The 23,790-nt window shown below is 43.6% G+C and overlaps 8 protein-coding genes across 8 annotated transcripts; 5 read left to right on the forward strand and 3 right to left on the reverse strand.

Annotated features, from left to right (window-relative positions):
- Positions 1 to 220: 220 nt before the first annotated feature.
- Positions 221 to 1,554, forward strand: BCIN_13g01480 (hypothetical protein). Its single transcript, XM_001557014.2, has 3 exons — positions 221 to 1,005; positions 1,102 to 1,218; positions 1,292 to 1,554. Exons 1-3 carry the CDS (start codon positions 524 to 526, stop codon positions 1,461 to 1,463), a joined length of 771 nt encoding a protein of 256 aa, XP_001557064.1. The 5' UTR covers positions 221 to 523; the 3' UTR covers positions 1,464 to 1,554.
- Positions 1,555 to 2,361: 807 nt separating this feature from the next.
- Positions 2,362 to 4,932, reverse strand: BCIN_13g01490 (hypothetical protein). Its single transcript, XM_024696680.1, has 8 exons — positions 4,465 to 4,932; positions 4,361 to 4,405; positions 4,212 to 4,298; positions 4,038 to 4,160; positions 3,537 to 3,955; positions 3,314 to 3,482; positions 2,830 to 3,247; positions 2,362 to 2,768 (listed from the first exon to the last, which is right to left on the reverse strand). Exons 1-8 carry the CDS (start codon positions 4,655 to 4,657, stop codon positions 2,570 to 2,572), a joined length of 1,653 nt encoding a protein of 550 aa, XP_024552493.1. The 5' UTR covers positions 4,658 to 4,932; the 3' UTR covers positions 2,362 to 2,569.
- Positions 4,933 to 5,385: 453 nt separating this feature from the next.
- BCIN_13g01500 (hypothetical protein) lies at positions 5,386 to 6,848 on the reverse strand. The gene is made up of 3 exons (XM_001557012.2): positions 6,434 to 6,848; positions 6,213 to 6,369; positions 5,386 to 6,141 (listed from the first exon to the last, which is right to left on the reverse strand). The coding sequence occupies exons 1-3, from the start codon at positions 6,542 to 6,544 to the stop codon at positions 5,504 to 5,506; spliced, it is 906 nt and encodes a 301-aa protein (XP_001557062.2). The 5' UTR covers positions 6,545 to 6,848; the 3' UTR covers positions 5,386 to 5,503.
- Positions 6,849 to 7,140: 292 nt separating this feature from the next.
- On the forward strand, positions 7,141 to 15,457 carry Bcpks10 (the record flags this gene model as incomplete). The annotated part of the gene is made up of 7 exons (XM_001557010.2): positions 7,141 to 8,187; positions 8,247 to 8,364; positions 8,424 to 8,871; positions 8,927 to 9,010; positions 9,077 to 9,200; positions 9,265 to 14,038; positions 14,149 to 15,457. The coding sequence occupies exons 1-7, from the start codon at positions 7,791 to 7,793 to the stop codon at positions 15,455 to 15,457; spliced, it is 7,254 nt and encodes a 2,417-aa protein (XP_001557060.1). The 5' UTR covers positions 7,141 to 7,790.
- A 1,178-nt stretch (positions 15,458 to 16,635) lies between these two features.
- BCIN_13g01520 (hypothetical protein) lies at positions 16,636 to 18,236 on the forward strand. The gene is made up of 2 exons (XM_024696681.1): positions 16,636 to 16,900; positions 16,966 to 18,236. The coding sequence occupies exons 1-2, from the start codon at positions 16,816 to 16,818 to the stop codon at positions 18,027 to 18,029; spliced, it is 1,149 nt and encodes a 382-aa protein (XP_024552494.1). The 5' UTR covers positions 16,636 to 16,815; the 3' UTR covers positions 18,030 to 18,236.
- An 851-nt stretch (positions 18,237 to 19,087) lies between these two features.
- Positions 19,088 to 20,586, reverse strand: BCIN_13g01530 (hypothetical protein). Its single transcript, XM_024696682.1, has 2 exons — positions 19,837 to 20,586; positions 19,088 to 19,774 (listed from the first exon to the last, which is right to left on the reverse strand). The coding sequence occupies exons 1-2, from the start codon at positions 20,511 to 20,513 to the stop codon at positions 19,348 to 19,350; spliced, it is 1,104 nt and encodes a 367-aa protein (XP_024552495.1). The 5' UTR covers positions 20,514 to 20,586; the 3' UTR covers positions 19,088 to 19,347.
- Positions 20,587 to 21,011: 425 nt separating this feature from the next.
- Positions 21,012 to 23,287, forward strand: BCIN_13g01540 (hypothetical protein). The gene is made up of 2 exons (XM_024696683.1): positions 21,012 to 22,866; positions 22,917 to 23,287. Exons 1-2 carry the CDS (start codon positions 21,291 to 21,293, stop codon positions 23,228 to 23,230), a joined length of 1,890 nt encoding a protein of 629 aa, XP_024552496.1. The 5' UTR covers positions 21,012 to 21,290; the 3' UTR covers positions 23,231 to 23,287.
- BCIN_13g01550 (hypothetical protein) lies at positions 23,288 to 23,751 on the forward strand. Its single transcript, XM_024696684.1, has one exon. The coding sequence runs from the start codon at positions 23,332 to 23,334 to the stop codon at positions 23,689 to 23,691; it is 360 nt and encodes a 119-aa protein (XP_024552497.1). The 5' UTR covers positions 23,288 to 23,331; the 3' UTR covers positions 23,692 to 23,751.
- The last annotated feature ends 39 nt before the right edge of the window (positions 23,752 to 23,790 follow it).

Genomic DNA, 23,790 nt, shown 5'->3' on the forward strand with positions numbered 1-23,790 from the left:
TTGACAGAGGTATTTCGACAGCCAATCCGGTCAGGTACTCATGATGCAAGGTGAGCATGAACGCGGCTAATTGCTTACTCTGCATGACTAGCCGATTCGCTAACCCCACAATTATTCCCAGGTAATCCCCAACCCATGTAACCGAGCGTTTATATGCAACTTGCTGACCTTGCATGAAGCTTATTCCATCGATCCGTACCTGACATTTCCGCTACAATATGACCTAATTCGTGGTGTTTGTCATTATTTTCATGAATTGAATTGGTAATGCACATATGGAAATCAAGCACTCAGCACGATGGCAACAGTAATCGAGAGTATGCAGAGTAATACCACACACACATTTCTCAATCCACCTGCATTTGTAACGTTTTATTGAAAGCTACCATCATGGAAATTTCAGCGATATAAAGATGCTTCTCTGACTTTTCTAATTGCTATCTGATATCAACAATCAGGTCGACAATAGCTTCTTCTTTAAACTTTGTTTCCTGCACAATAATCAATACAATATCAAGTCATCATGGCACCAACTATCGTTCTCATTTCCGGCGCCAACAGAGGTATCGGCAAGGGAATACTCGAACTTTATCTTTCCAAGCCAAACCACACTGTTATTGCTGCAAACCGGGATCCAAACCATCCTTCATCAAAAGCACTAGCTGACTTGCCTAAGGGCGAAGGCTCGTCCCTTGTCCTCGTCAAAGTTGATGCTACAGTCTCCACAGATGCACTCGAGGCTGTGAAACAATTGGGATCTCAGGGTATTGATCATATTGACATTGTGATTGCGAATGCCGGCGTTTGCTACGCTTGGCCCAAAGTTTCGGAAGTAAAGGCCGAAGATATTCAAGGCCATTTTGTTCCAAACGTACACGGTTTTGTTTGGTTGTATCAAGCTACACTTCCCTTGTTGAAGAAGTCCAAACTCGGAAAATTCATTTCTATTGGTTCTTCCGCAGGATATCTCACGGTAAGTCTGCTCCCAAATCTCAATTCACTATCGTGATTACTAGCTAATAATGTTCTATCTAGTAATTGACCCTCTTTAACAACAATCACGAGTAACCAAGATGAACAACATGTATTGACATTCTACAGGAACCAATTAGACATGCCAAATTCGGCCTACGCACCTTCTAAAGTCGCCGTACATTGGCTTACGAAAGCTATTCATCGTGAAGAGCCAACTCTTATAGCTTTCCCCATTGACCCCGGGTAATTTTCATCTCATGGCCCCTTGCCGTGGAGCATTATCTTTGTCTTTGGATTCTGCTAACATGCTATCCAGATGGGTCCAAACCGACCTGGGAAATATCGGTGCTAACCACTTCGGATTTGATGCAGCTCCTTTAGGAGTCGCAGAATGCGCTGCTGGATTGGACAAGGTCATAGCTGAGAGCACCCGAGAAACCCATGGAGGAAAGTTCTACAAGTGGGATGGCGAGGTTCTTCCTTGGTAGAGATAGTTTTCTGGTAGCCACTCCAAAGATATGCTAGATTGAGTTTGGAAGTAAAAACGTAGACTTCAAACAAATCAGATTGCTGTATTGAAACTCTGTCAGACGAAGCCCAACTACTCAATTCATAGACTGTTGTTGCTGGTATCACGCTCTCTTGAAATTGGCCAGACTCTGACAGCGAGACTCTGACTTGCGGGCCATTCCGAGGACAAAATCAATCTTATTCTGAAAGTTGATTTACAAATTCCAGAAATGTCATATGCTTCGCTCATTTTTTACAAGTCGGCGAGGACTCTATTATGCATTCAAAATCAGCTCTCGATCTCAGTGACCCTGAGAAGTTAGCGTCAATCCCCTCTCACCTGCCAGCTAAGAGCAAACATAATCCCGAGACATGTCTTTGAGACCCGCCAGGACTTAATGCTCCACATATATCACTCATTTTAGGGGAGAATGTCAACATTTCCATCTCGTCAATTACTACTCTAAAGGCGCAACTGTGTGAAGAAAATTAAAAGGACATATGTAAGGACACATAAAGAGTCACAAAATCAGCAAGAACTAAAGTAGGACGCATTTCCTATCACCATGTCATCACAAGAAATGACAACGTATTTACTTGCACAGTAGCTAGTGTAGTTCAAACCATTTTTGTGAGATCAATTAATGAAGATGTTCAAATCTCGTTCCGTTAGCAGGGTGTCCAATAGTCTGTACTGCAATTTAACAATGGAGATTAACATTGTCAAATCTTCAAACCAATTAGAACATTCAAATTATTTGAGATATTGGAACATTGCACCATTTTCAGATTTCTAATTGCTTTTGGACATTCAAATCCTTATATTGTTGGACTGCAGTCCCGACTATTGAATACTCTGTCCCGCTAGATCCTTTCTGAAAATTATGTTATTCGAATTTTTATGAATACCCTGAATATTGTATGCAAACATATAACCCATATTTCGAAGACGTCGATTCTACTTTTGTGGATGGAGTTCATTCTAATTCGTCCCAAAAAACCCATCCAATCTGCCCTCAAACCCCATTTTCCCTCTGAAGTTCAGTAATCATTCTCCCCCCTCCCAGGATAACTGGGAAACTTTCTAATTTCTTATCTTGACGCGTAAACCTGGACTACCTTTGGCAGGAAAAGGTATAATATAATCGTGATTTAAATCAATGTCCCTTTCACGGATTGTGTCAAACAATTCCAGCGTTGGCCCGTCTTGTCCGCGATAAATGTCATACTTTTGAATGATAGCCGCAAGGACCAGGGACATTTCGAGGCGTGCAAAGTTCATCCTATTTTTCACACACATTTTAGTTAACTATACCGAAGAATATTCCATGAATTTTGACATACCCAATGCAATTCCTCGTACCTCGGGCAAAACCAATAAAGGCTTTGTCGAGTCTTGGATCGTCAATCCACCTTTGTGGGCGGAACTCATATGGATCCTCAAAAACATCGGGATTCATGTGTGCAATTTGGGCAGTCATATTCGTCGAAGTACCGGCTGGAATGATATACTCCTTGTCATTTTTCTTGTCATGGTACAAAGTCGGAGTTTTGGGGGAGACTCGCGGCAGGCGTGAGACAACGCCAGGGTGAATGCGAATTATCTCTTGAATCACAGCGTTCAGGTACGGTAGGTTCTCGACCTCAGAGAAAGATGGAAGGCTATCTGGATTTGGAATAGCTGAAAGTACCTCTGCCTTCACTTTTTCAAATTCCTTGGGATTGGCAAGTAGTTGAAAGAGAGCAGATTGAAGCGTGTAGGCTGTGTTGATGTTAAATCGAGTCAAAAATACCATAGATTCTCTCATGACTGATATCTAACACATACCTGTTGTACCTTCTCCAGCAAATACAACCAACTGTGCTTCATGGGCTAGCCTAAGATTGGTCTTTTCCTCATCAGGAAGTTTACTACTCAGCACGCCTTCAAAAATTGTGGTCTTGATTTTTTCAGGGTTCGGAGAATTTCTAACTTCATCGACACGCTCTATCCACATCTAATATACTTGAGGTTAGTATGCTAGAATGCTTCCAATTATTGGGTAACTAACCGCTGCTTTATCCCACATTTCGGTTAGAGATGGAATAAAAGTCTTAATCGCCCAAGGTGGTGACGATGCTAGCAATGTACCAACCCAAGGAAAGTGACAGAAGGTATGGTTGAGTTTGAAGAAAACGTCTGTAGATTCCATATAAGGCATGGAAAAATCTTCTTTTTCTAGGAAATGGAAAGATTCCCCAAAAGCATACTGAGTAATGAGATCGCTGGTACAAGCCCGGAACACGAAATGCATAGGCAAGACTTTCTCCGTTGTTCCCGCTACTTGCATTCTAGATAGAAGCGTATTAATGTGTTCTTTCATGACAGGCTCTAGTCTGCGAATACTAGCATTTGAAAAGAAATTGGTGATTGTGTTGCGTCTTTTGCGGTGCATATCATGGTCGATGGTTGCAACGATAGAGTTTTGAGCTGTAATGAAACACACAATAGTCAGCTTGGGAAGTGGATATAAGACTTTGAGGGAAGTAGGTAGAATTCTTTTAATTCTTACTTCCTGTTCTTCTACCAGTGAAGAAAAATTTGTTGGTCTGTCTCCCAGGTCCAGGAAAGACAGAATCGATGAAATCAGGGTCGTTCAAGTGGACCTCATAAGGATTGATGCGCACAATAGGGCCTGAGATTTCCAAATAAGTGAATTAGAACGTGAAAGGCGTGGGAAACATACCATATTTCTTATGCATCTCGTTGATCTTGCGGTAATATGTCCCACCAAGCCAAATGTCGTAATAAATTTCATACCAAAATGTCACAGCTGCAACAGAGAAGACCGACGCGTTAGTTTAAACAATTGTCAAATATTCTGGAGAGTCTTACCTGCTATCTTCGGTCCTGGTATCTTGGCAATGGGAGATAATGTTACTTCAAGAAAACTGTCAACATGATAATTCAATAAAATCTGCCAGGTACGAGCTACATACATCGGTATGCTACAAGACCAATACCATAGATGAGCCATAGTGAAATAATGAGATAAAGAGGTGTCAGGATCAAATAGTTCTGCCTGTTCCATAGATTCAAGTCAAACCAAGCTTTTGATCCGGAATCATCTGCGGAGGTGCGCAGAAAGTCGCCGACACTTGAAACGATGTCGGGGAGCTTGATTTCACCCATTTTGATAGTATCTGGTTGTATGTAGATGAAGATTGAGGGTTTCACATAATTTAATATTTAAAAGCTTGATGGGAGGAAAATTCAGATAGAAGCTGGTATTAAATGTCACCACTTTTTGAGTTCATTAGCAATCTTGCAGCGTTACCTCAACAGCTGAAATTTTATGCTGATCCTTGACTGCTTCTTGAAGTATTAGCACGCGACTTATATCAATCTATGCATTGTAAGATGTATTGAAGGTTACATTGCAGATTTTAGTTGTAACTTTCGTGTTCACTAGAATGCTAGTGAAGCTCATCTCATTTGCCGCCTGGGTGAAATGCGGCATTTGGGCAATCACCAGATTCAGAATAAACTACCGGACATGCAGCTTGTCGCTTAAACCTGGACTGGTTATAGCTTGGCAAAGGATCGAATGCCCGCAATCCAACGGATTCTTATCTAGATGTCTTCGATCATAATCAAAAGTGACACCATCACAAATAAGATTTCCGATAGTCCGTAATGTAGTCTGATGGAAAAACACTCTAGAATTTTGGATCCAACTAGAACAATGAATTACTCACAAGGATTGGCGTGGCTTTGGTGTTGAATTACTTCTGAAAATTCATGGCTTCATCCAACCTGATAGTCTGGCTTATGGACGCTTTAGCTGCACTCATAGGATACTCTAGTACAATTTCCTCTATAGCTAGATATTCAAAAACAATACAATACGTCAAGTAGAATGATATTACTTTGGTTTCTCTGAAAGTACGGCTAAGAAATACTGTATTCCAACCAACTCCTCTGTTTACAAACTATTTGACTCCAGACGCACGCACAAAGTAAAAATGCGTTCATGCCTTATGCTTCCAACTCACTAGCTGTCTTGATGAATTCGGTCATTGTACTCAAAATTTCCTCGGACTTATCTCCACTGAGAACAGTCAAATGTCCTTTTCCTTTCGCTACATACAGGGTTTTTGGACCTGGTAAGAGCCCGAAAGCTTCAATCTGTTCTTCAGGAGACGAAATATCGTCTAATTCGGGCACAATCATTAGGGCTGACGCTTGAACCATGTCGAGTAGTACCTTGGGACGAAACATAAAAAGCTTCTGGTATGTCTGTAGTGTGATACGATCGCGGAAATTTGGGGCACCGTGATCAATGACTGCGGACATGAAGCTGTATGCTTCCATTCCACCCGGCCCTCCCGACCCCCCAAATCCCATTGGATTTTCCCCTTTGCTATTAAATGGAGGCAATGTAAATGCTTCATTACCTCGCAATTGTGACTGTCGATCTCTGATGAGTTGTGCAAAAGCCTTTTCTCGCTTTTCTGGCTGAAAAAAGCTAAAAAGGGGACACACCATCACGAGTGTCTTGATTCGTCTGTCCACAGCTGCTGTGCAAGCGCTTACTGTAGCTCCAAAGGACATGCCCCAAAGTATGATTCGACGCGAGTCAACGTTTGGCAATGATGAGATATGTGTTACAATGTCTAGACAATAAATCATGAGCCAGGAACTGTTCGGCCAAACCTTCCTTGCAATTGAGAAGTACTCTACTAACCTGATAGATCTTCAGCTTGCTGTAGTGGGCTGATCTGGTTTCTGGGAAGCCCATCACTGTCTCCGATACTTCGAGGATCATAAATCAATGCGTTATAGCCTAGACTCTGGAATCTTCGAGCTATCTCTGGCAGGAGCATTTCTTTGACACAGTTGAACTAAGCTGCTGTTAGTAGCAAGAACAGACACAAATTATTGAATGCTAATTCGCAAAGCACTTACTCCATGTGTCATGATAATGGCAGGTGCTTTCACCTCCGTAGGGTGTAGCAATCCTCGGATGGTAATGCCATCTATTGTCTTGTATTCAACTTTGACCGCGGGCAGAGCCATATCTCAACAAGTATCTACTGAGAAGTTACAACGCTGACTTGATTGGAAGACGTAGGATTTTCTAATGCGATAGATTTGAATGAAGTGACAGAGAAGGCAGTAAGTTTATGATGAGGGAATATAGCAAGTGGAGGATAACCAAAAAGAGGATCATGTATGGGGGACAGGCCTTGAACATCCATCTAAGAGAAGTCCATGAAAAGAAGTTAAAGGCCCATTTTTCTGCAGTGATACTAATCCCTACAGAGTGGAAGATATCCATGGAAACATAGCCAGACAATGTGCTTCCTACTCTTCTTTGCTCTACTGCAAAAAGAAGGGGCTCTTCTTTACGTCTTACCTCGTACAGCCCACTCTCATGATTCCTGTCTCATTGTATTCGTGTGCTCAACCTATCGAGGACAACTTTAATTCTTCAACCGAAAAGATGCCTAAATATGCTGCAGCTTTTATCAGGATTCAAGCAATAGCAACGTCGACCGGCCTTTTCCAATCTCCGAAAAAGCAAGTAGCGCCCGTTTCAGAGATGATGCGATGAGGTTGAAGATGTGACGTGATCGTCCAACGGTTTCTTCAACTTGTCCTTCACGATCCAGGGTGTCTTACATGCAGTTCTAGGGCTTACTATGAAAATAGAGGGGTGTGAATCCTTTGGTTCGCTAAATTACTATGTAGCCAATAAGCGTACCGCGGGGCCTAAGTCGTTTTGCTGAAGATAAGTTTGTAGTCAATGTAGGGACTGGAATAGTGGACATTATTAGATCGCAGAAAAGATGGGTCTGGGTAAACAACGGGGGGTCGTAAGCGACCTGTGCTTGCAGTTTCCTGTATGCAAGGTCATCACGGATAGACTCAAGCGAACACGTGCCTGATATGACAATTGTTGATCTGCATTGTAATGTTAGGAGAAAGTTTAAAAGCACGACTTCTTGTGATTAATGTATTGCCTGAAAATTGGAGCCAAAATCTAAAAATCAGTGGGAACGTGGAGATATTGCCTGAAGCCTACGATGTACGAGGATAAGGAATATTCGTCATATGGCGAGACTTCAAATCTGGATGTTCTGAGTTTTGAGGAGTATAGTGATTAGAATTGAAGACGAAGGATCACCAGAGTACGCGCGGTATTCACCTGATTCTTTTTCATATAAGGCGGTATGGTATCAGAACAATCAACTCACGACCAACTCCCTTCTTAAACTATTCCTATCAATCAATATTCAATAAGAATCACTTCGATTTTACAATGTCTCACCATTCTCAAGAGCCAGTTGCCATCATTGGCTTTGCATGCCGCCTCCCAGGAGGTAACACTACACCAAAGAAACTCTGGGAGTTTCTCGAGAGAGGAGACATTGCCTCGAACAAAGTGCCCAAATCAAGATTTAACATTGAGGGACATTGGGATGGATCTCAAAAGCCACGCACCATGCGACCATGCGGTGGCATGTTTCTCGAAGATATCGATCCAGCGGACTTTGATGCTTCATTTTTTGAAATTTCGCGAAGCGAGGCCATTTCAATGGATCCAAACCAGCGCCAGATGCTTGAAGTTGTCTTTGAAGGACTCGAAAATGCTGGAATACCGCTAGAAAGTCTTGATGGGGCACCTGTCGGGTGTTTCGTTGGTTCATATGCATCAGGTAAGTAAGCTTGTACTTGGGCTGCTGTCCACGTGAAATGAAAATACTAAACGATTCAGATTATGGCGATATGCAAAATAGAGACCCGGAAGATAGGCCAGCAAGCATTACTGTCGGAGTTGGGCGCGCTATTATGGCTAACAGACTAAGTCATTTTTTAAATATCAAGGGACCGAGGTAAGAATTTGAACTCGTATTGTACTGTATCCTTGAGGCTGACACTTTACGTCTATCAGCATGACTATCGACACCGCTTGCTCTGGTAGTCTTGTGGGTCTTGATGTAGCTTGCCGATATCTACAGTCTCGAGAGATCGATTCGGCTATTATCGCAACCAGTAATCTTTATCTGAATCCCGAGCATGTCATGGATCTCGGAGCGGTTGGAAATGCACATTCGCCTACTGGGCTATGTCATACATTCGATATCGACGCTGATGGATACGTAAAAGCCGAAGCCGTGAGCAGTATCATCGTCAAGAGACTCTCCGATGCTATTCGCGATAGGGACCCCATTAGAGCTGTGATTCGAGGTTCTGCTACCAACAGCGACGGAAGAACACCGGGTATTGCTAGTCCTAGCGCCGAAGCTCAGTCTGCTGCTATTAGAGCAGCCTATGCCAATGCAGGCATTACCAATTTGAATGATACAGCATATCTCGAATGCCACGGTACCGGAACCCAGGTATGATTGATCCCAGAGTGTAAAAAATACGGTTTTATTGATGCCGTTTATACAGGCCGGTGATCCCACTGAAGTGAAGGGCGCCGCTTCCGCATTCTCTGGGACTCGCTCAGCAGATAAACCTCTCATCATTGGCTCGGTAAGTGACCTGTCAAGCCCTTTTACGGCGTTGTTAATCATAAGCGTTCACTGAATTATCTCCAAGATCAAAAGTAACCTGGGACATGCTGAGCCATCAGCGGGTATATCAGGAATTTTGAAAGCTGTTATGGCCATTGAAAATGGAATCATCCCAGGGAATCCAACTTTTCTAAAACCTAGTCCAAAAAGTAAGCACAGCCCAAACGTGGTATTCATTGCAAATTTCCATCACTAACAATAATGTCGATATAGTTGATTTTGCTGGTCTTAAAGTGAAGGCTACTCGCACTGCAATCCCATGGCCTGAAAGTTCTATCCGCCGAGCAAGTGTCAATTCCTTTGGATATGGAGGCTCCAATGCACATGTGATCCTGGAACAGCCCAAATTTCCAGATGGCCCTCATCACATCACTTCATACCTGTCTGTAGCCGATGAGCTTACTTTGGATGAAGATGACTCAGACCATCCGTATACACTCGTTCTCTCGGCAAATGATAATGTTTCGCTTAAAGCTAATATCAAGGCATTGAGCAACCACTTGATCAACCCTCGCGTCAAGGTCAACCTCGAGGATCTCGCGTATACGCTCTCGGAGAGGAGAACAAAGTTATGGCACCGGGCTTATATTACAACACGAAGCACAGAAATTGACGAGAACGATTTTGTTGTTGGAAAAAAGAATCCAGAAGCCCTGAGAATCGGTTTCGTATTCACTGGTCAGGGTGCCCAGTGGCCTCAAATGGGGAAGGACTTGCTGCAATTCTTTCCATGGACAAGAAATATACTCAACAACCTTGATGATGCTTTACAGAGTCTTCCACAGCCTCCAAACTGGTTATTGATACATGAATTAACTAAGGTTCGCAGTGCTGAGCACTTCCGTCAACCAGAATTTTCACAACCTCTTGTCACAGCACTTCAACTATGCATTATCGATGTCCTTCGGAAGTGGGGTATCAAACCTCAAAGCGTGGTTGGTCACTCATCTGGAGAGATTGCGGCCGCATATGCAGCAGGCTTTCTCGACCAAGCCACTGCAATCAAAGTAGCCTATTACAGAGGTCGGGCTGCTGTCAATCGAAAGAACGAAGTGGAAAGCGATGTTGGTATGCTAGCAGTAGGTCTAGGAACAGAAGCTCTGTTCCCATTCTTAGAGAAGTACGCCGGGAGAGCTTGGATCGCCTGTTTCAACAGTCCTAGCAGTTTGACTGTCTCCGGAAAACGTGAGGCGCTCGAAAAGCTGGCCGAGGAATTGAAAGCAAACGGCCATTTTGCTAGACTTCTCCAAGTCGACCTTGCCTACCACTCTGAACTTATGGAGGTGATCGGTGAAGAGTATGAGAAGCTTCTGAAATCTGGCTTCGCTTCCCTTGGTGGATCATCAGATGTATCGATGTTTTCTTCAGTCACTGGGTTGAAGAAGGCTACTACTACAGACGCTTTGTATTGGAAAACAAACATGGTATCACCGGTACGATTTGATAAGGCTCTCAATGAGATGCTTTCGGACGAGAAAGCTCCAAACTACTTGATCGAAATTGGTCCATCGGGGGCGCTTGCTGGTCCTATCTCCCAGATTTTGAAATCACTACCTAACAGTGGCGGCATTTCTTACAGTCCTTCATGGTCTCGAGGTCAAAATGCGGGTAAAGCTATTTTCGATCTGGCAGGTCGTCTATTCGTCGCGGGTCACGATATTAGTTTGAGAAGTGTCAATCAGTATACCAATGCTAAAACTTTGATCGATCTTCCAAATTACACCTGGAATCACTCTGTCAAGTACTGGCATGAGAATGCATCGAGCAAAGATTGGAGGTTCAAACAATTCGTAAATCACGATTTACTTGGAAGCAAAGTCATCGGAACCACGTGGAAATCGCCAACCTGGCGAAAGCTCCTGAATCTTGCTGATGTTCCATGGCTGAAAGATCACAAAATGGGTTCAGACGTCTTAATGCCTGGTGCTGGGTTTATAGCAATGGCTGTAGAAGCATTGTACCAAAAGACGCGATCCACCGCGACCGAGGACATCATCATCAGTTCGCCCAATGAGCTATCCTATCGATTCAGAAACATTCGTTTCGACAAAGCTCTAGTACTAGAAGATGATAAAGAGTCTCCCGTTCTTTTATCACTGACTCAGCAGCATGGTAGTAAAGATTGGCAAGAATTCCGCATTTCTTCAACTACGGGAGACCTTTTGATTGAGCATTGTTCAGGCTTGATCCGCATACAAGATCCTGTTGATGAACATTTGGCAGATTCTGATAATACATCCCTTCAATACCCAACGTCTGGCAAGGTCTGGTATAAGGCTCAGGAAGAAGCCGGCTATGGCTTCGGTCCCAGTTTCCAGAAGCTACTGAAAGTCGAGTCCAGCAGTGGTCAACGACAATCTCGGGCACAGGTATCGTTGTCAGAGCCAGCATCAAAATGGTCGCCGCAATCTTATTATCCAATTCATCCAGCAGCTCTTGATGGATGCTTCCAAACAGTCACTCCCGCTCTATGGGCAGGAGAGCGCAGCTCGGTAAACGCTGTTTTGGTGCCTTCCATAATTGATGATCTGATTATCAACAGTGTGCCTAGTGGTCTCCAAGAGGGTCTCTCGCTCGCTACCTCGGAATATTCTGGCCGTGGCCGTCTAGAAGAAGCTAAGAGCTACTTTGCCAATTGTTCAGTCTACCACCCAGATAATGGTGCTCTCCTTATGCAAATGTCTGGACTTCGATTTGCCAAGTTAGATATGGGAGCAAGAACAGATCCACATGTATTTGATCGCATTTCCTGGAAGCCAGACATTACTTTCTTTTCCCAGGAAAAGTTGGGTAGTCTGGATGCAGCAAATCCCGAGACACAACTTGATTCGGTTATCAATCTGATTGCGCACAAGAGGCCTGCTTTGAAAATTCTTGAGGTCAGCCTCAACCATAGTGAGACAAGATCTATTTGGTTCGAGTCTGAAGATTCGCTATCAAGATCAGCTTATCTACAGTACGACTATGCTTCAGGAGATGCGAAAGGTCTCGTCTCTGTCCAAAACAAGTACAAGGCAAAGAGCAACTCATCGTTCTTTCTAATAAACCCCACTAAAGATGCCTTGGATTTGCCACAAGATGCGATTTACGACCTTGTGATTCTCAAAGTTGCGAAGAATCCAGTGGTTGACCAGAGCTTGAATGATAGTCTCGACTATATCAAATCTCATCTTTCCGACAAAGGGTTTGCGCTTGTGGTGCAGGAGAGTGACTTGCAATCAAGCATTAGCTCTGTAACTACTCCTCTTCTTGACGAGAAGTCTCAATCGCCGTTATCAGCAGGGTCTCCTAATACCCCAGGGATAGCCATTGAGTCCTCTGAATTCATTGTGAAAGACTCTGAGATCCCCATTGTGACCGAAAACATAACACCCAATGAACTTCAAGAGTCCGAAACAAAGTTACTCGAGTCCGATGCGACTCTCGCGGGTGTTACACAGCGACTTTCAATCTCTCTAACGATACAAGAAGCGGCGAAATTGAAAGGAATCACTTCTGTTCTGCAGATTGCTGATAATAATGACAGTCCGGCATGGTCATTATATACTAGTGAAGTGAAGATTACCTCGCAACCCAGAAACTTATCTGTCATACGGCTTTCGGAGACTACCCCATCATTGGATTCATCGCTGAAAGCTGTGTTGGAAGTATCCGGGTGGACAGTCACAGAGGTAGCGTACTCGCCGAACAATGTTGCAACAACAGGAACAGTGGTGTTGATCCTAGATGAGCTTCATACCCCAGTGCTGACCCAAATCAACGCAATTCAGTGGGAAGGCCTCAAGATGCTCATCAATTCTGGAACTCATCTGCTCTGGGTCACCAAAGGTGCACAATACAAGGTAACAGACCCGAATAATGCCCTTGTTCATGGTTTATTCCGCGTGGCTCGTAGAGAAGATCCTAGCGTCAAACTTAGCGTCCTAGACGTAGAGTCAAGCGCTGGTTCCGCCACGAATTATGCCATCGATGCGGTTCTCAATTCGCTCCAAATCAATCAAGACCCCAAAACTGTCATTGAGACAGAGTTCGTAGAACGCGACGGGACTTTGTATGTGCAGAGAGTTGTCCCGGACCTTCGAGTGAATGAATTCAAGAGAGCCGAAGTTGAAGGCGCAGAGCCTATACTCAAGAATCTACATGAAACTGAGGCAGCCGTTCAGTTGAGAGCTGAGCGTCTTGGAACTTTCCAGGGTCTTACATGGTGTGAGACTGCCGTTGGAGAGGTGCCGGTAGATTCAGGAAAGATTGAGGTGGAGGTCATGGCTGTGGGTGTCAACTTCAAGGACGTCGCTGTGACGATGGGAATTGTTCCAGAGAACGAGTACACCACTGGATACGAAGGAGCCGGTATCGTAAAACGACTTGGACCCGATGTGACGAAGTTCAAGGTTGGAGACCGCGTCTGCTTCCTGAATGGAGGAAGCTATGCAAATCGTCTCCAACTGGGCGTCGGAAGAGCTCATATCATACCAGATTCAATGAGCTTTGAGGATGCCGCAACTATACCTTCAGTATACTTGTGCTCAATCTACTCTCTCTACGATATTGCCAATCTGAGAGAAGGGCAGTCTATTCTGATCCATTCAGCATCTGGTGGTGTTGGAATTGCATGCATCCAACTAGCCCAATACAAGAAGGCCGAAATCTATGTTACAGTTGGCACAGAGGAAAAGCGCAGATTTCTAACCGATCACTACGGAATTCCACCGTCGCGTATATTTTCCTCGCGCAACACAAAGTTTGCTAAGCAGATAATGCATGCAACTAATGGCCGCGGTATCGATGTTATCATCAACTCCCTCGCTGGAGAATTGCTCGATGCCTCGTGGCGAATCTGCGCTGATGGTGGAACTATGGTTGAGATTGGAAAGAAAGACATCGTTGACCGTAACACTTTATCTATGGAGCCGTTCGATCGCAACTGCTCATACAGAGCGATGGACTTTTCTTACACTGAGAACATTGTAGATCCATTAATTTCAAGGTATGCCCCCCCCCATCCCAAACGCCTCCGCAAAACTTCCTTTGTCCCTATTTCTATAAGATGTTATTTTTGGTCAGTCAGATTCTAACTTTTTGTGCCACTTTATTTAGATTGCTAGACCAGATTTTCGAGTTGGTTCACGGTGGCCATGTGAAGCCCATTCACCCAGTCACTATCTTTGGATTCAACGACATTCCAGCAGCACTCGCCTACATTCGCAGCGGTCGACATATAGGGAAAGTCGTTATCTCCGATAAAGGGATAGATTCGCAGGTTCCTATTAGGCCAGCAACACGCAAACTCAACCTTCGATCTGATGCTTCCTATCTCATCGTTGGTGGCTTAAAAGGCCTATGTGGCTCCCTGGCTATTCATATGGCGCGGCATGGAGCTAAGCATATCGTCGCTTGTAGCAGAAGTGGCATTAGCGATGTTGCGTCGCAGAAGATTGTGAAAAACTGCCTTGCATATGGATGCGAGGTTGTAGATGCCCAGGGTGACGCTGCGAGCGCGAGTTTTATGAGTAAAGTCTTCAAGGAAACATCGCCACGAATTGCCGGGATCATTCAAGGGGCTATGATACTCAGAGACAAACCATTCGAAACCATGACACTGGATGATTACCACACAGCCCTTCACGCCAAATTCAATGGAACTTGGAATCTGCATCATGTTTCTCAAGAACAGAAAGAGCCACTGGACTTCTTCACTTTGCTCTCGAGTATCTCCGGAATTGTTGGAAACAAGGGGCAGGCCAATTATGCTGCAGGAAACACATTTCTGGATGCATTTGCCCAGTATCGTGAAACGCTCGGTCTCCGGGCAAATTCTGTTGATCTCGGCCTCATAGAGGATGTTGGCTACGTGGCCGAGCAAGAGGGTTTCGACGCTCGTTTCGACAAGAGACAGTGGACACCCGTAACTGAAAATACTTTGCGGAAGATATTGAGCTATTCCATCCTGCAGCAAGACGAGAAAGCACCAATTAATGCAAGTAGCAGCACACAACTGATTGCTGGCATTGGGTTTCCACTGCCCGAGGATTCAGATCTCTCTTACGAAGGAAGATTTGGGTATCTTTTTCAAAGTGCGGCGGGTGGCAATAAAGATGGCGGAAGTAGCCAGGGCGATGAGACAATAGAAGCATTTCGGATGATGCGCAAATCAGGAGCTGACAAGGCAGCCCTGGCCAAAGTATGTGTGGAGGTGATTGCAGCGCAATTTACCAAGATCTTACGGTTGGAAACCGAGATGGAAACGGCCAAACCCCTGATATCATATGGATTGGATTCGCTCGCAGCAGTCGAGCTACGGAATTGGATTCGCATTGAGCTTGGGGCCGAATTAACGACACTTGACATTACTAATGCAAGTTCACTCAATGCACTGTGCGAAAAACTCGTATCGAAGCTCTCATAGCCAGGACACGTTGTTGACACTTTTATATTTATTCCTAGCAATTTCTACTTGGCGCTTTTACTCCATTAAATCGGATTTTTTCCTGCATTGTTTCATCAAGTGACATCGTGACTTTAAAGCGGCAACGGGACTAGCGATAAGACCAGTGATAGTGTCCCACGATGTGAACGAAAAACCCCGTACATCAAATCATCGAAACTAAGATAACTATTAAAACTACTACTGACATTTAAATATCATAATATTATTAATAATCAATTGAATGATATAAAAGCTTTGCTAGTAGAGAATTAAATATTTTCTTATTCTTAGCTCTAGTTTCCGAGATCGAAAATCAATAGATTGATCTGATAGTTATATAATTTTGAAATGAATAATTTCTAAGTATACGAGGTTTTTCGTTTACTTAAATAGTATAGTAAATATAGTAATTAACAAGAGACACTACTACATCAAGTAGTAGTCTTAATAAGCATCTAATATACTATTTAAATATTTCGACTTCTATCTCTCTTTATCAATTTATTAAATTTTTAAGTTTTATAAATTTTGATACTCTTTGTTGTTTCTTTGGGCTTTATATAGAGTTTGAATAAGATCAATTTATAATACATTTATCAAGTACCTAGAATTCGTATTTAGTTGTAAGTTTCAGTCAGTGTGATAGGTAATATTAATGCCCTAAAACATAAAAATGTGAAAGGCTCGGTCGCTTCAGTCATGTGACCTAGTTTCTACTTGGGTTTCCACTATTTTGATTTGATTAATGCGAAGGTGATCCGTTAAGTCCTAGTTCTTCTTATCTTATAGTACGCTTCGTGCGCACACGTTGTAGATAATCAAGGGTGCGAATATCTCCAGAAACTTTAAAATTGTGTCATCGCTAAACAGCTAGTTTGGTTTTTCTTCATCCCCCTAAACCTAGCTAGGTCCATTTTTTCCACCTGTATCACACGATTCACGCCAGGCCTGTGTGCTATCTACTCCCCTACGGAAATAGCTCGTGCCATCGGACCAACCGTTTCTGGTCCCCTAATCCATTCGTCCTCCAATTAAAATAAGCAGTAATTGTAGGTAAAAAATAGCCATAGTGTACCCGGTGCCATGGCGCGGCATGGTGTTATATCCTGCTCCGAGATCTCCAGGGTGGTATCTTGTATGCCTACAGAGCATCTTTAGGACCACCCCCTGTCCGTCAGCAAATGTGGTGCAACGCCGATAATGATGAATTTATCAAGCGTTGGAAAACGTTCAATGTGAGCAAGTACTATATTGGTTCTGACGTTCCCTAAGATCACAACGTCAAAACTGTTGAGGCCTGACATGAACATTAACTGACTTTCTTTCGTGTCGCAAAAATGGTCGAGGTGGGCATTGAATGGAGGATTGACCCTGTTAATCGTCGCAGATCACAGAATCGCATCGCCCAACGCAAATTTCGTCGTGAGTACTAGCACCATCATTTACGAACCCACAGCCAGTGGACAGTGGTCTAATCAGGAGAACAGAGTCGCGCAAGACACCAAAAAATACGCTGAACGATATCAATCAGCCAGTATACAGTCGAGATTCTCGTTCGATTGCTGAAACTGACTTGATAGAGGTCCCAGATCCTCAAGATTCCACAGACCTTGGCACCAATTCGTCCGATTATCTCATCAGGGTAGCCACTTCTACACAAACATCTAGCAGTTCGACGACGGGATCCCCGAATGATACACCAAATAATGGCGTTCAAGGGTCGGACGACATCAATTTCATGGACAGCTTAATATCCGGCAGCAACGGCTCCTTTGCGACACCGCCAATAACCGACTTTGAAGGGAATTACGACCCAAATTTGGACTTCATTTCTCTAAGCGCATTAAGGACGCCATCAACTAGCCCTATGAGCTCAGACTACTTCAACGTTTATGGGACCCTGGGCAGTGTCTTTTCACCCAGCCGCTCCGATCATGCACAGCATAGAGGCTCTCGGCGTGAACCGCACATTCATCCGGGCATGACCTTGATACCACATAATTACAACGATTCCGGTCAACCGCTTTTGACAAAAGAGCCACCCACTTCAGCATTACCCAAATCAGATGGACAAAGCAAAGGATGGCTCAGTCCTCTACACATTGCCGCTCGCCGAGGTCACGAGCCGATCGTCCGCACCCTTATTTCACACAATATCGACTGCAACGGAAAGGATAGTGACATGAGAACAGCTTTAATTCATGCATCAATAGACGGACATGAATCCGTAGTCAGTCTACTTCTTGCACACGGCGCTCGAATTAGTGATGTAGACCGACGGGGACGATCGGCATTATATTGGGCTACCATGAATCAGCATCAAGGGGTCTTAAGATTGCTTTTGTGGGAGTACGATAAGAGAGATTGGGAACAGGGCATTGATGCTTATGATGATATGGGTTGGACTGCTTTGCACATTGCTATTGAGAAGGGCTTCGAAGTTGGAGTTCAATTATTGTTAGCAAGTGGCGCTGATTTGAATGCAAGAGCGCAAAAGACGTGTAACGGTGATGATGACAAGGATGATAGTAGAACCACACAAGCGAAATGATTGTATTTAGGTGAATTTATGGTGTCAAGGGTCGTGGGTCATGGGTCACGGATTGGAGGATTAGATTTTAGGTTATGGCTTTGGATTTTGAATCTTGGGTTTCATAGATTCGATCGGTGATTAGGTCGTAGTCAGAGAGTTAAAATTTCAACTCATATTGTATACCCTTTAAATCTATAGGCTTGGCTAGAGCAATTTCTTTCCCGCAACCACCTCTTCCCCAAGGCTTAGGGCTGGAGTTGAAGCTTTTTGTCTAATCTTGTTGAAGTACTAATAATTCGACACCATGATCTAAGGTACGTTACCATTGATTGGTCAACAAGCCCCCCACCCCCCCTAGGCTTGTACACAAGACCAAATGAAGGCTGAAATTATAAACCAAGCTCATTAAATACCTGGTTCTTGAATTAAGACCGGAAAATCTTAAAAATCTACGAATGTCCATGTAACAGCCTTAAATGGTTCCCCATCTAGCCCTTGTAACCCAGCCCAGCCCAAGCCCTGACCCCTGACCTGCCGAGATGAGCACCTTCATTAGACGCGAAACGTCCGATAATAGATAAGTACAAATGCACGCGGTGCATTTGTCGGACGTGCGACTAGTGATGACACAAATTTAGGTGTTATCCAATTACAGTACTCTGACGAGGGCATATATAGGAGCTGGATGTGAGTTTGCCTCTAGATCTGTGTTCCGCCTGAACTCTGAATTGCTATTGTACCTTCAATTCTCGTCTGGCCCCCTTTTATCGATCATTTTCGGACTGGAGTAAGCTATTGACATAGGGGAGGCACTCGCCTTAATTTCATGCTGCGTGATTTCGGTTTGGGTCATTCTTGAAGACTGTCGATGTTACCTGTGTACTCTTGTTTAGATGGTCTTCTAGATCATTTAGAATTTCATGATTCACAAGTGAGCTTCTCTGGCAAAGTAGTTTGTGGGGCCGAGGACCTGGAAAAGGGGTAGCGAGATAGATGTTAGCGGAATGGTCGGATACGACCAAGTATAATCCCTAGTTAAAAGATTCTACCATTCTACTCTTTTTCAAACAATGAGATCCTTCACTTAATTTACTCCAACTCAATATCTCCATAATTGTGCCATGACTATCGGACATCATTGCCCTAGCACCCTCTGAACCATCACTCCCCCAATTTGCTCCGCTGAGCCCCCCATCGCGCTCGCTTCTATTCACATGCACTTTTATGAAATTACTGTCAGATCAATTTCTCTTAGACACTACATATGGACGCATAGTCATCTCAGAGGCAACTGTCATCAATTTACAAGTCCTCCTACGCATCCAACGTCAACATTTCACGGGGCTTTCGGAGCATTTACCTGCGCTTTCCAAGACATATATGCAACCCATGCCTGAAATATTCCCAAAATAACGCTTAAGCAACCAAAAATTGCAGAAAGCACAAGAGACAAGATTGCCACAAACAAGACATTCCTCTCCGAAGCATTGCTCTGTATCCACTTCCCAATGCGATGACTGGACCTCGGATGTGTCACAATCTGGTTTAGCTTAGCAAGCCGATCACCCCAGTAATGATATTCGAAATTTTCCGGCACTGTTCTATTGTATCCCTTATAAAGCAGGCAATCGGGGTCAAAATTTGGTTCTGCATCTTGAATAATGTTTTCCAGGAATCGAGACGACTTTTCATCGGCTGGAGGGAACAATATGCTTTGCAAGGAATGTAATGTCTCTAGAAGCAGTTGCGGTGGTAACGTTCCTCTAGAAATGCAAGTTAGAATGAGCTGATGAAGGTAGTTCTTTTGGGATCGATGAAGTCTCACAATTTAAGACTTTCAGCAATTCCGAGCTCGATAGGTTGGCTAGCGGAAAGTCGTAGATGGGCTTTTAGGAATGCTGTTTGACGGAAGAGACGGACGACGTTATCTTGGGGGTCGTAGAGGAGGTGCTCTGCTAAGTTGTCTGTCGGGAAGAACTTTATATGTGCGCGCTTCCTTAACTTCCAACATTTCAAGGCATTCTTCTCTCTCAATGCCGTCCGAGCTTTCTCCTGATCGTGAACATTTATTGGAAAGACTTTTTTAACAAAATCGGCGAACGGTTCTGAACTATTCCAGCTGACTGGCCGAAAATCCCCAACCTTGTAGCCTTCGTAATGACGCTCTTTACCAGAACAATCAATCATCAACGTAATTTGTACGGCGACATTAATAGCACGCTCCTGGTCGATCACGATCTCTGGATCTGTCGAAATCTGTGGAAATACTTTAGCCTTGAATTCTTCGCGTGTTCTTTGTGGGTTTTCTCTCAGTTCTAGAGCTAACATTCGAATATCACCATGAGAATTCAAGGCGGAAGGATGTACTTGAGTTATTGCATATTTGGGACTCGTCAAGCAGTCGTAGACTTGGAAGTATTTACTGAATGCGACAAGCCTTTCTTCCGCTTTGAAGAGGTCTTTCACAAACTGTCTTTTTTCGTTTGTTGTGGCGGGTCGCATTCTGTACTATGTATTGTTCGAGATGTAAGAATGTAGTTTGAAATGAAAGGTTCAAGCATAAAATCTGACAGTCTCAAGAGAAGTTCGACAATATATGTATAGCCCCTTTTTGGAACAAATAATAACAAAATTCAACTTTCTAACACAGATTGCTAGTTTGAAATGTATATCATACAATCATACAATCATACAATCGCTCACAAAGTTAAACAGCTTTGTGGACCAATCAGATGACTAGTTTTAGAAACAATTGTATGATTGTATGATTGTACGATTCTATAAAATGTATCTAAAATTAGCAATCTGTATTCAAAACTAGTATTGATATCATTATGGGGATGGTGAAGTGAATACAGTACTACAGTTCATACTATTGTAATATTGCTTCACGTGCCGAGGTGCTAGCGTTTTATGGTCTTTACGATCCTTATCCCGACAACTAACAATCCATATTCAAAACTAGCAGTCTACATCTAAAACTAGCAATCTACACTCAAAGGTTGAATTTTGTTTTTGTTTGTGTCAAAAAGACTTCATAATACAACAGGCCTTAAGTTTATTATTTCTACTATATTAATTGGAGAGTCCTTCGGCACAGCCCAAGCCACAATACATGAGTATTGTTCATCTTACCTCTCAACACTGTCTTCATTAACCTCACGAATCGACCTCTTCAAAATTTCCAAAGGCTTCTTATCTCTCAACAGCCATTGCGCCTCTACGGTGACGATAGCTTGTCAAAGTTGATATTTCATACACTTGAATTTTGTTGAAAAAATGAGTGCTGAGACTCTCGTTGAGCGCGGTCTAATAGAGATCCTAAACAACAAGCAGCCGTTGAACAATATTAACAACGCGTGGGAAGGTTCATTTGTCGGCGGCAGAGCTTTCAACTCAATATCCTTCGAATCACGAAAATTTCCATCAAACGTCCCTACAATCCATCGCCGGCCCGAAGGTAGTGAAACAAGAGAAGGACATCATTGCTACATACCGGAAGACCCTCATACTATCTCGCAAAATCTTCTTCGGGCTATTACTAGACCCTCTAATAGTCCCACCGTGCAGAGCCATCTGCCAGAAAGCCGCCCGGGTGCTTCGCAAAACACTCTTCAGGATTTTACTGCATTTTATATTGTACAGAGAAACTCCTTGCCGAAAAACAGCCCGAGTACCTCGCAGAATCTTGTTCACTCTGACACGACAATACCTATTATACAACACTCCCGAATGGCCTCTCCAGATTATGCCGACCCAAGAATGGTGCCTGATACAGATCAGAATATCTACCCTCATGCACCAGTCACACCGGAATTCCAAGAGCGATATCCACAGCTCGTCGATCTCTTTAAGCAGGCTGTGGATGCTCACAAGTTTCTAAAATATCACACTTCAAAGATCAACTATGAGCTATGTATTTGTGGAAGTAGTCCCGCGAATGCAGGTGCCTCCGTCATCATCTTCTGCTCTAAAGCTCTTTTCAAATGTCTGAGATCATTATTAGGCAGCAAGCACATCCGTCGACAATATCAGCAGACGAGCTCTTCTTTTCGGGACAAATTTCAATTTACTCCTAGCAAGCATTATCTACAAGTATCTGTTCCTATTGTAACACCTTTTAATATCGTCTACTGGAGAGAAGCAAACACGCCTACCCAAAGAAGGTCCGCAACGGAGCAAGTGGTTACCAGTAACCGTTCGTTCCTCACAATGTGTGGATCATTGGTAAATTATGGCGATCGTACCTCGACCCTAGGGCTACTTATTAGTATGGACTCTAAGCTATATGGTTTGACTGTGGATCATCTGTTCGAGAATCAGAGAGATGAAGAACAACAAACGATTGCAATCGAACCAGAAGTTCTGCCTGACGAAGACGACTCGGAAGATAGTGAATCAGAGTTTCCATGGATTGATAATGTTAAATATGAAGATACAAAGAATACCGAACGGCTTTCAGACCCTGAATCAGTGTCATCCGGACGATCAAATGCCAAAATAACCATTAGTCACGGACCGACTGAACATTATGGTGAATCTATAAATGGCCACAAGGCAGATTCCTTATCCATCACAGATAAGACGACGGCATACCTCGACTGGGCATTGATTGAGTTTGATGATGGATACTATGAGCGACCTAACGCATTCTTTTCGGAGGATGAACTAGCAAATCCCAAGTTCTTCGAGACAGTTTCGGCAGGCCCAAAAACTAGCGAAGTCAAAGTTTTCATGATCTCTGGCGTGAGCGGAACAAGAGAGGGTGTACTACTTAATAGGATTTCCTACATTGGAGGTAAACCAGGTGAAAATCTCTGTCAGGCGTGGAACGTAATTCTTTCTGATTCTAGAGGTAAGTTGAGAATTTTCCAGGCGAAACTTTAGCTAACAATGTCTGTTCAGGTGTCTTTTATGGTGACTGTGGCTCATTGGTCGTGGACCAGGAGACGCTGGAAGTCTATGGCCACGTAGTTGCATCGAATCCGTCTGGCGATGCCTATGTAGTTCCTCTGCAAAACACATTTCATCAAATCAGCACCGCTTTTGGAGCGAAAGATGTATCTTTGCCCAACCCAAGGCTATTGATGAAGAGCATTGTCGCACATTACTCCCAGGAAGGCGGTAGTGATGTAGCAGACGAGGTTAAACGAATTCTTGCTTCGATGGAAGGTCCAGTTTCCACGTTCCCACCAGGTTCTTCAAGCGGACCAAATTAGCGCTGATTTTGAAAGTTTGATAACACCGTCCGGAATAATGGCAACATTTTCTGAGCAGACAGGCTTTTAACGCTGAGGCTTTACAACTAAGAAAATTGGTCATGTGTTTCGCCGAATTTGAGAATATTTCCTTCGCCACCAGATATATCCAAGAGTTCAATGGGACGTCTATTCAAAACATTACTAAATGCGGAATTTGGTTGAGCTTTTCCAAAAAGCCTCTTGGCGTGCGCTCCGGCCCAGCCGAAGAAGTCATTTCTTCTCGTGTAAGTCTTAATGGTGGTAATCGACAGTCAGATGGGGATTCATACATAGCAGTGAATACGCAGGGTTCTATAGGCGCTGGAACACTAGGCGGAGGTCAACATGGACATGGAGTTGTTGCATTTAGGCCTACGTTCCCAACAATGGGAACTGGCGCAACCTGTGACTATTCACCTGCATACATGTATGGGAAGTGATCTTGTGGAGCTTTTGGATAAGAGACAGCTTTTACGGCCACATCTAAGCAACAGACTTCAATTTTATTTCCTTGAACCTAATACTATAAATGCTATATT

The sequence above is a fragment of the Botrytis cinerea genome, chromosome 13, assembly GCF_000143535.2.
Source record: "Botrytis cinerea B05.10 chromosome 13, complete sequence".
In the NCBI taxonomy this organism is placed as follows: Eukaryota; Fungi; Ascomycota; class Leotiomycetes; order Helotiales; family Sclerotiniaceae; genus Botrytis; species Botrytis cinerea.

Excerpts from the sequence above, each read along its gene's own strand:
- BCIN_13g01500 (XM_001557012.2), bottom strand. The coding sequence starts at position 6,544 with ATGGCTCTGCCCGCGGTCAAAGTTGAATACAAGACAATAGATGGCATT. Across the intron at positions 6,370-6,433 it reads CCATTATCATGACACATGGA|TTCAACTGTGTCAAAGAAAT; the intron begins GTAAGTGCTTTG and ends ACAGCAGCTTAG. Across the intron at positions 6,142-6,212 it reads GCAAGCTGAAGATCTATCAG|ACATTGTAACACATATCTCA; the intron begins GTTAGTAGAGTA and ends TTTATTGTCTAG.
- BCIN_13g01490 (XM_024696680.1), bottom strand. The coding sequence starts at position 4,657 with ATGGGTGAAATCAAGCTCCCCGACATCGTTTCAAGTGTCGGCGACTTT. Across the intron at positions 4,406-4,464 it reads TGGTCTTGTAGCATACCGAT|TAACATTATCTCCCATTGCC; the intron begins GTATGTAGCTCG and ends GTTTTCTTGAAG. Across the intron at positions 4,161-4,211 it reads CGAGATGCATAAGAAATATG|GCCCTATTGTGCGCATCAAT; the intron begins GTATGTTTCCCA and ends TGGAAATCTCAG.
- BCIN_13g01480 (XM_001557014.2), top strand. The coding sequence starts at position 524 with ATGGCACCAACTATCGTTCTCATTTCCGGCGCCAACAGAGGTATCGGC. Across the intron at positions 1,006-1,101 it reads CCAAATCTCAATTCACTATC|GAACCAATTAGACATGCCAA; the intron begins GTGATTACTAGC and ends GACATTCTACAG. Across the intron at positions 1,219-1,291 it reads GCTTTCCCCATTGACCCCGG|ATGGGTCCAAACCGACCTGG; the intron begins GTAATTTTCATC and ends CATGCTATCCAG.
- BCIN_13g01540 (XM_024696683.1), top strand. The coding sequence starts at position 21,291 with ATGAGTGCTGAGACTCTCGTTGAGCGCGGTCTAATAGAGATCCTAAAC. Across the intron at positions 22,867-22,916 it reads AATTCTTTCTGATTCTAGAG|GTGTCTTTTATGGTGACTGT; the intron begins GTAAGTTGAGAA and ends ATGTCTGTTCAG.
- BCIN_13g01550 (XM_024696684.1), top strand. The coding sequence starts at position 23,332 with ATGTGTTTCGCCGAATTTGAGAATATTTCCTTCGCCACCAGATATATC.
- BCIN_13g01520 (XM_024696681.1), top strand. The coding sequence starts at position 16,816 with ATGGTCGAGGTGGGCATTGAATGGAGGATTGACCCTGTTAATCGTCGC. Across the intron at positions 16,901-16,965 it reads CGCCCAACGCAAATTTCGTC|AGTCGCGCAAGACACCAAAA; the intron begins GTGAGTACTAGC and ends TCAGGAGAACAG.
- BCIN_13g01530 (XM_024696682.1), bottom strand. The coding sequence starts at position 20,513 with ATGCGACCCGCCACAACAAACGAAAAAAGACAGTTTGTGAAAGACCTC. Across the intron at positions 19,775-19,836 it reads ATTGCTGAAAGTCTTAAATT|AGGAACGTTACCACCGCAAC; the intron begins GTGAGACTTCAT and ends TTGCATTTCTAG.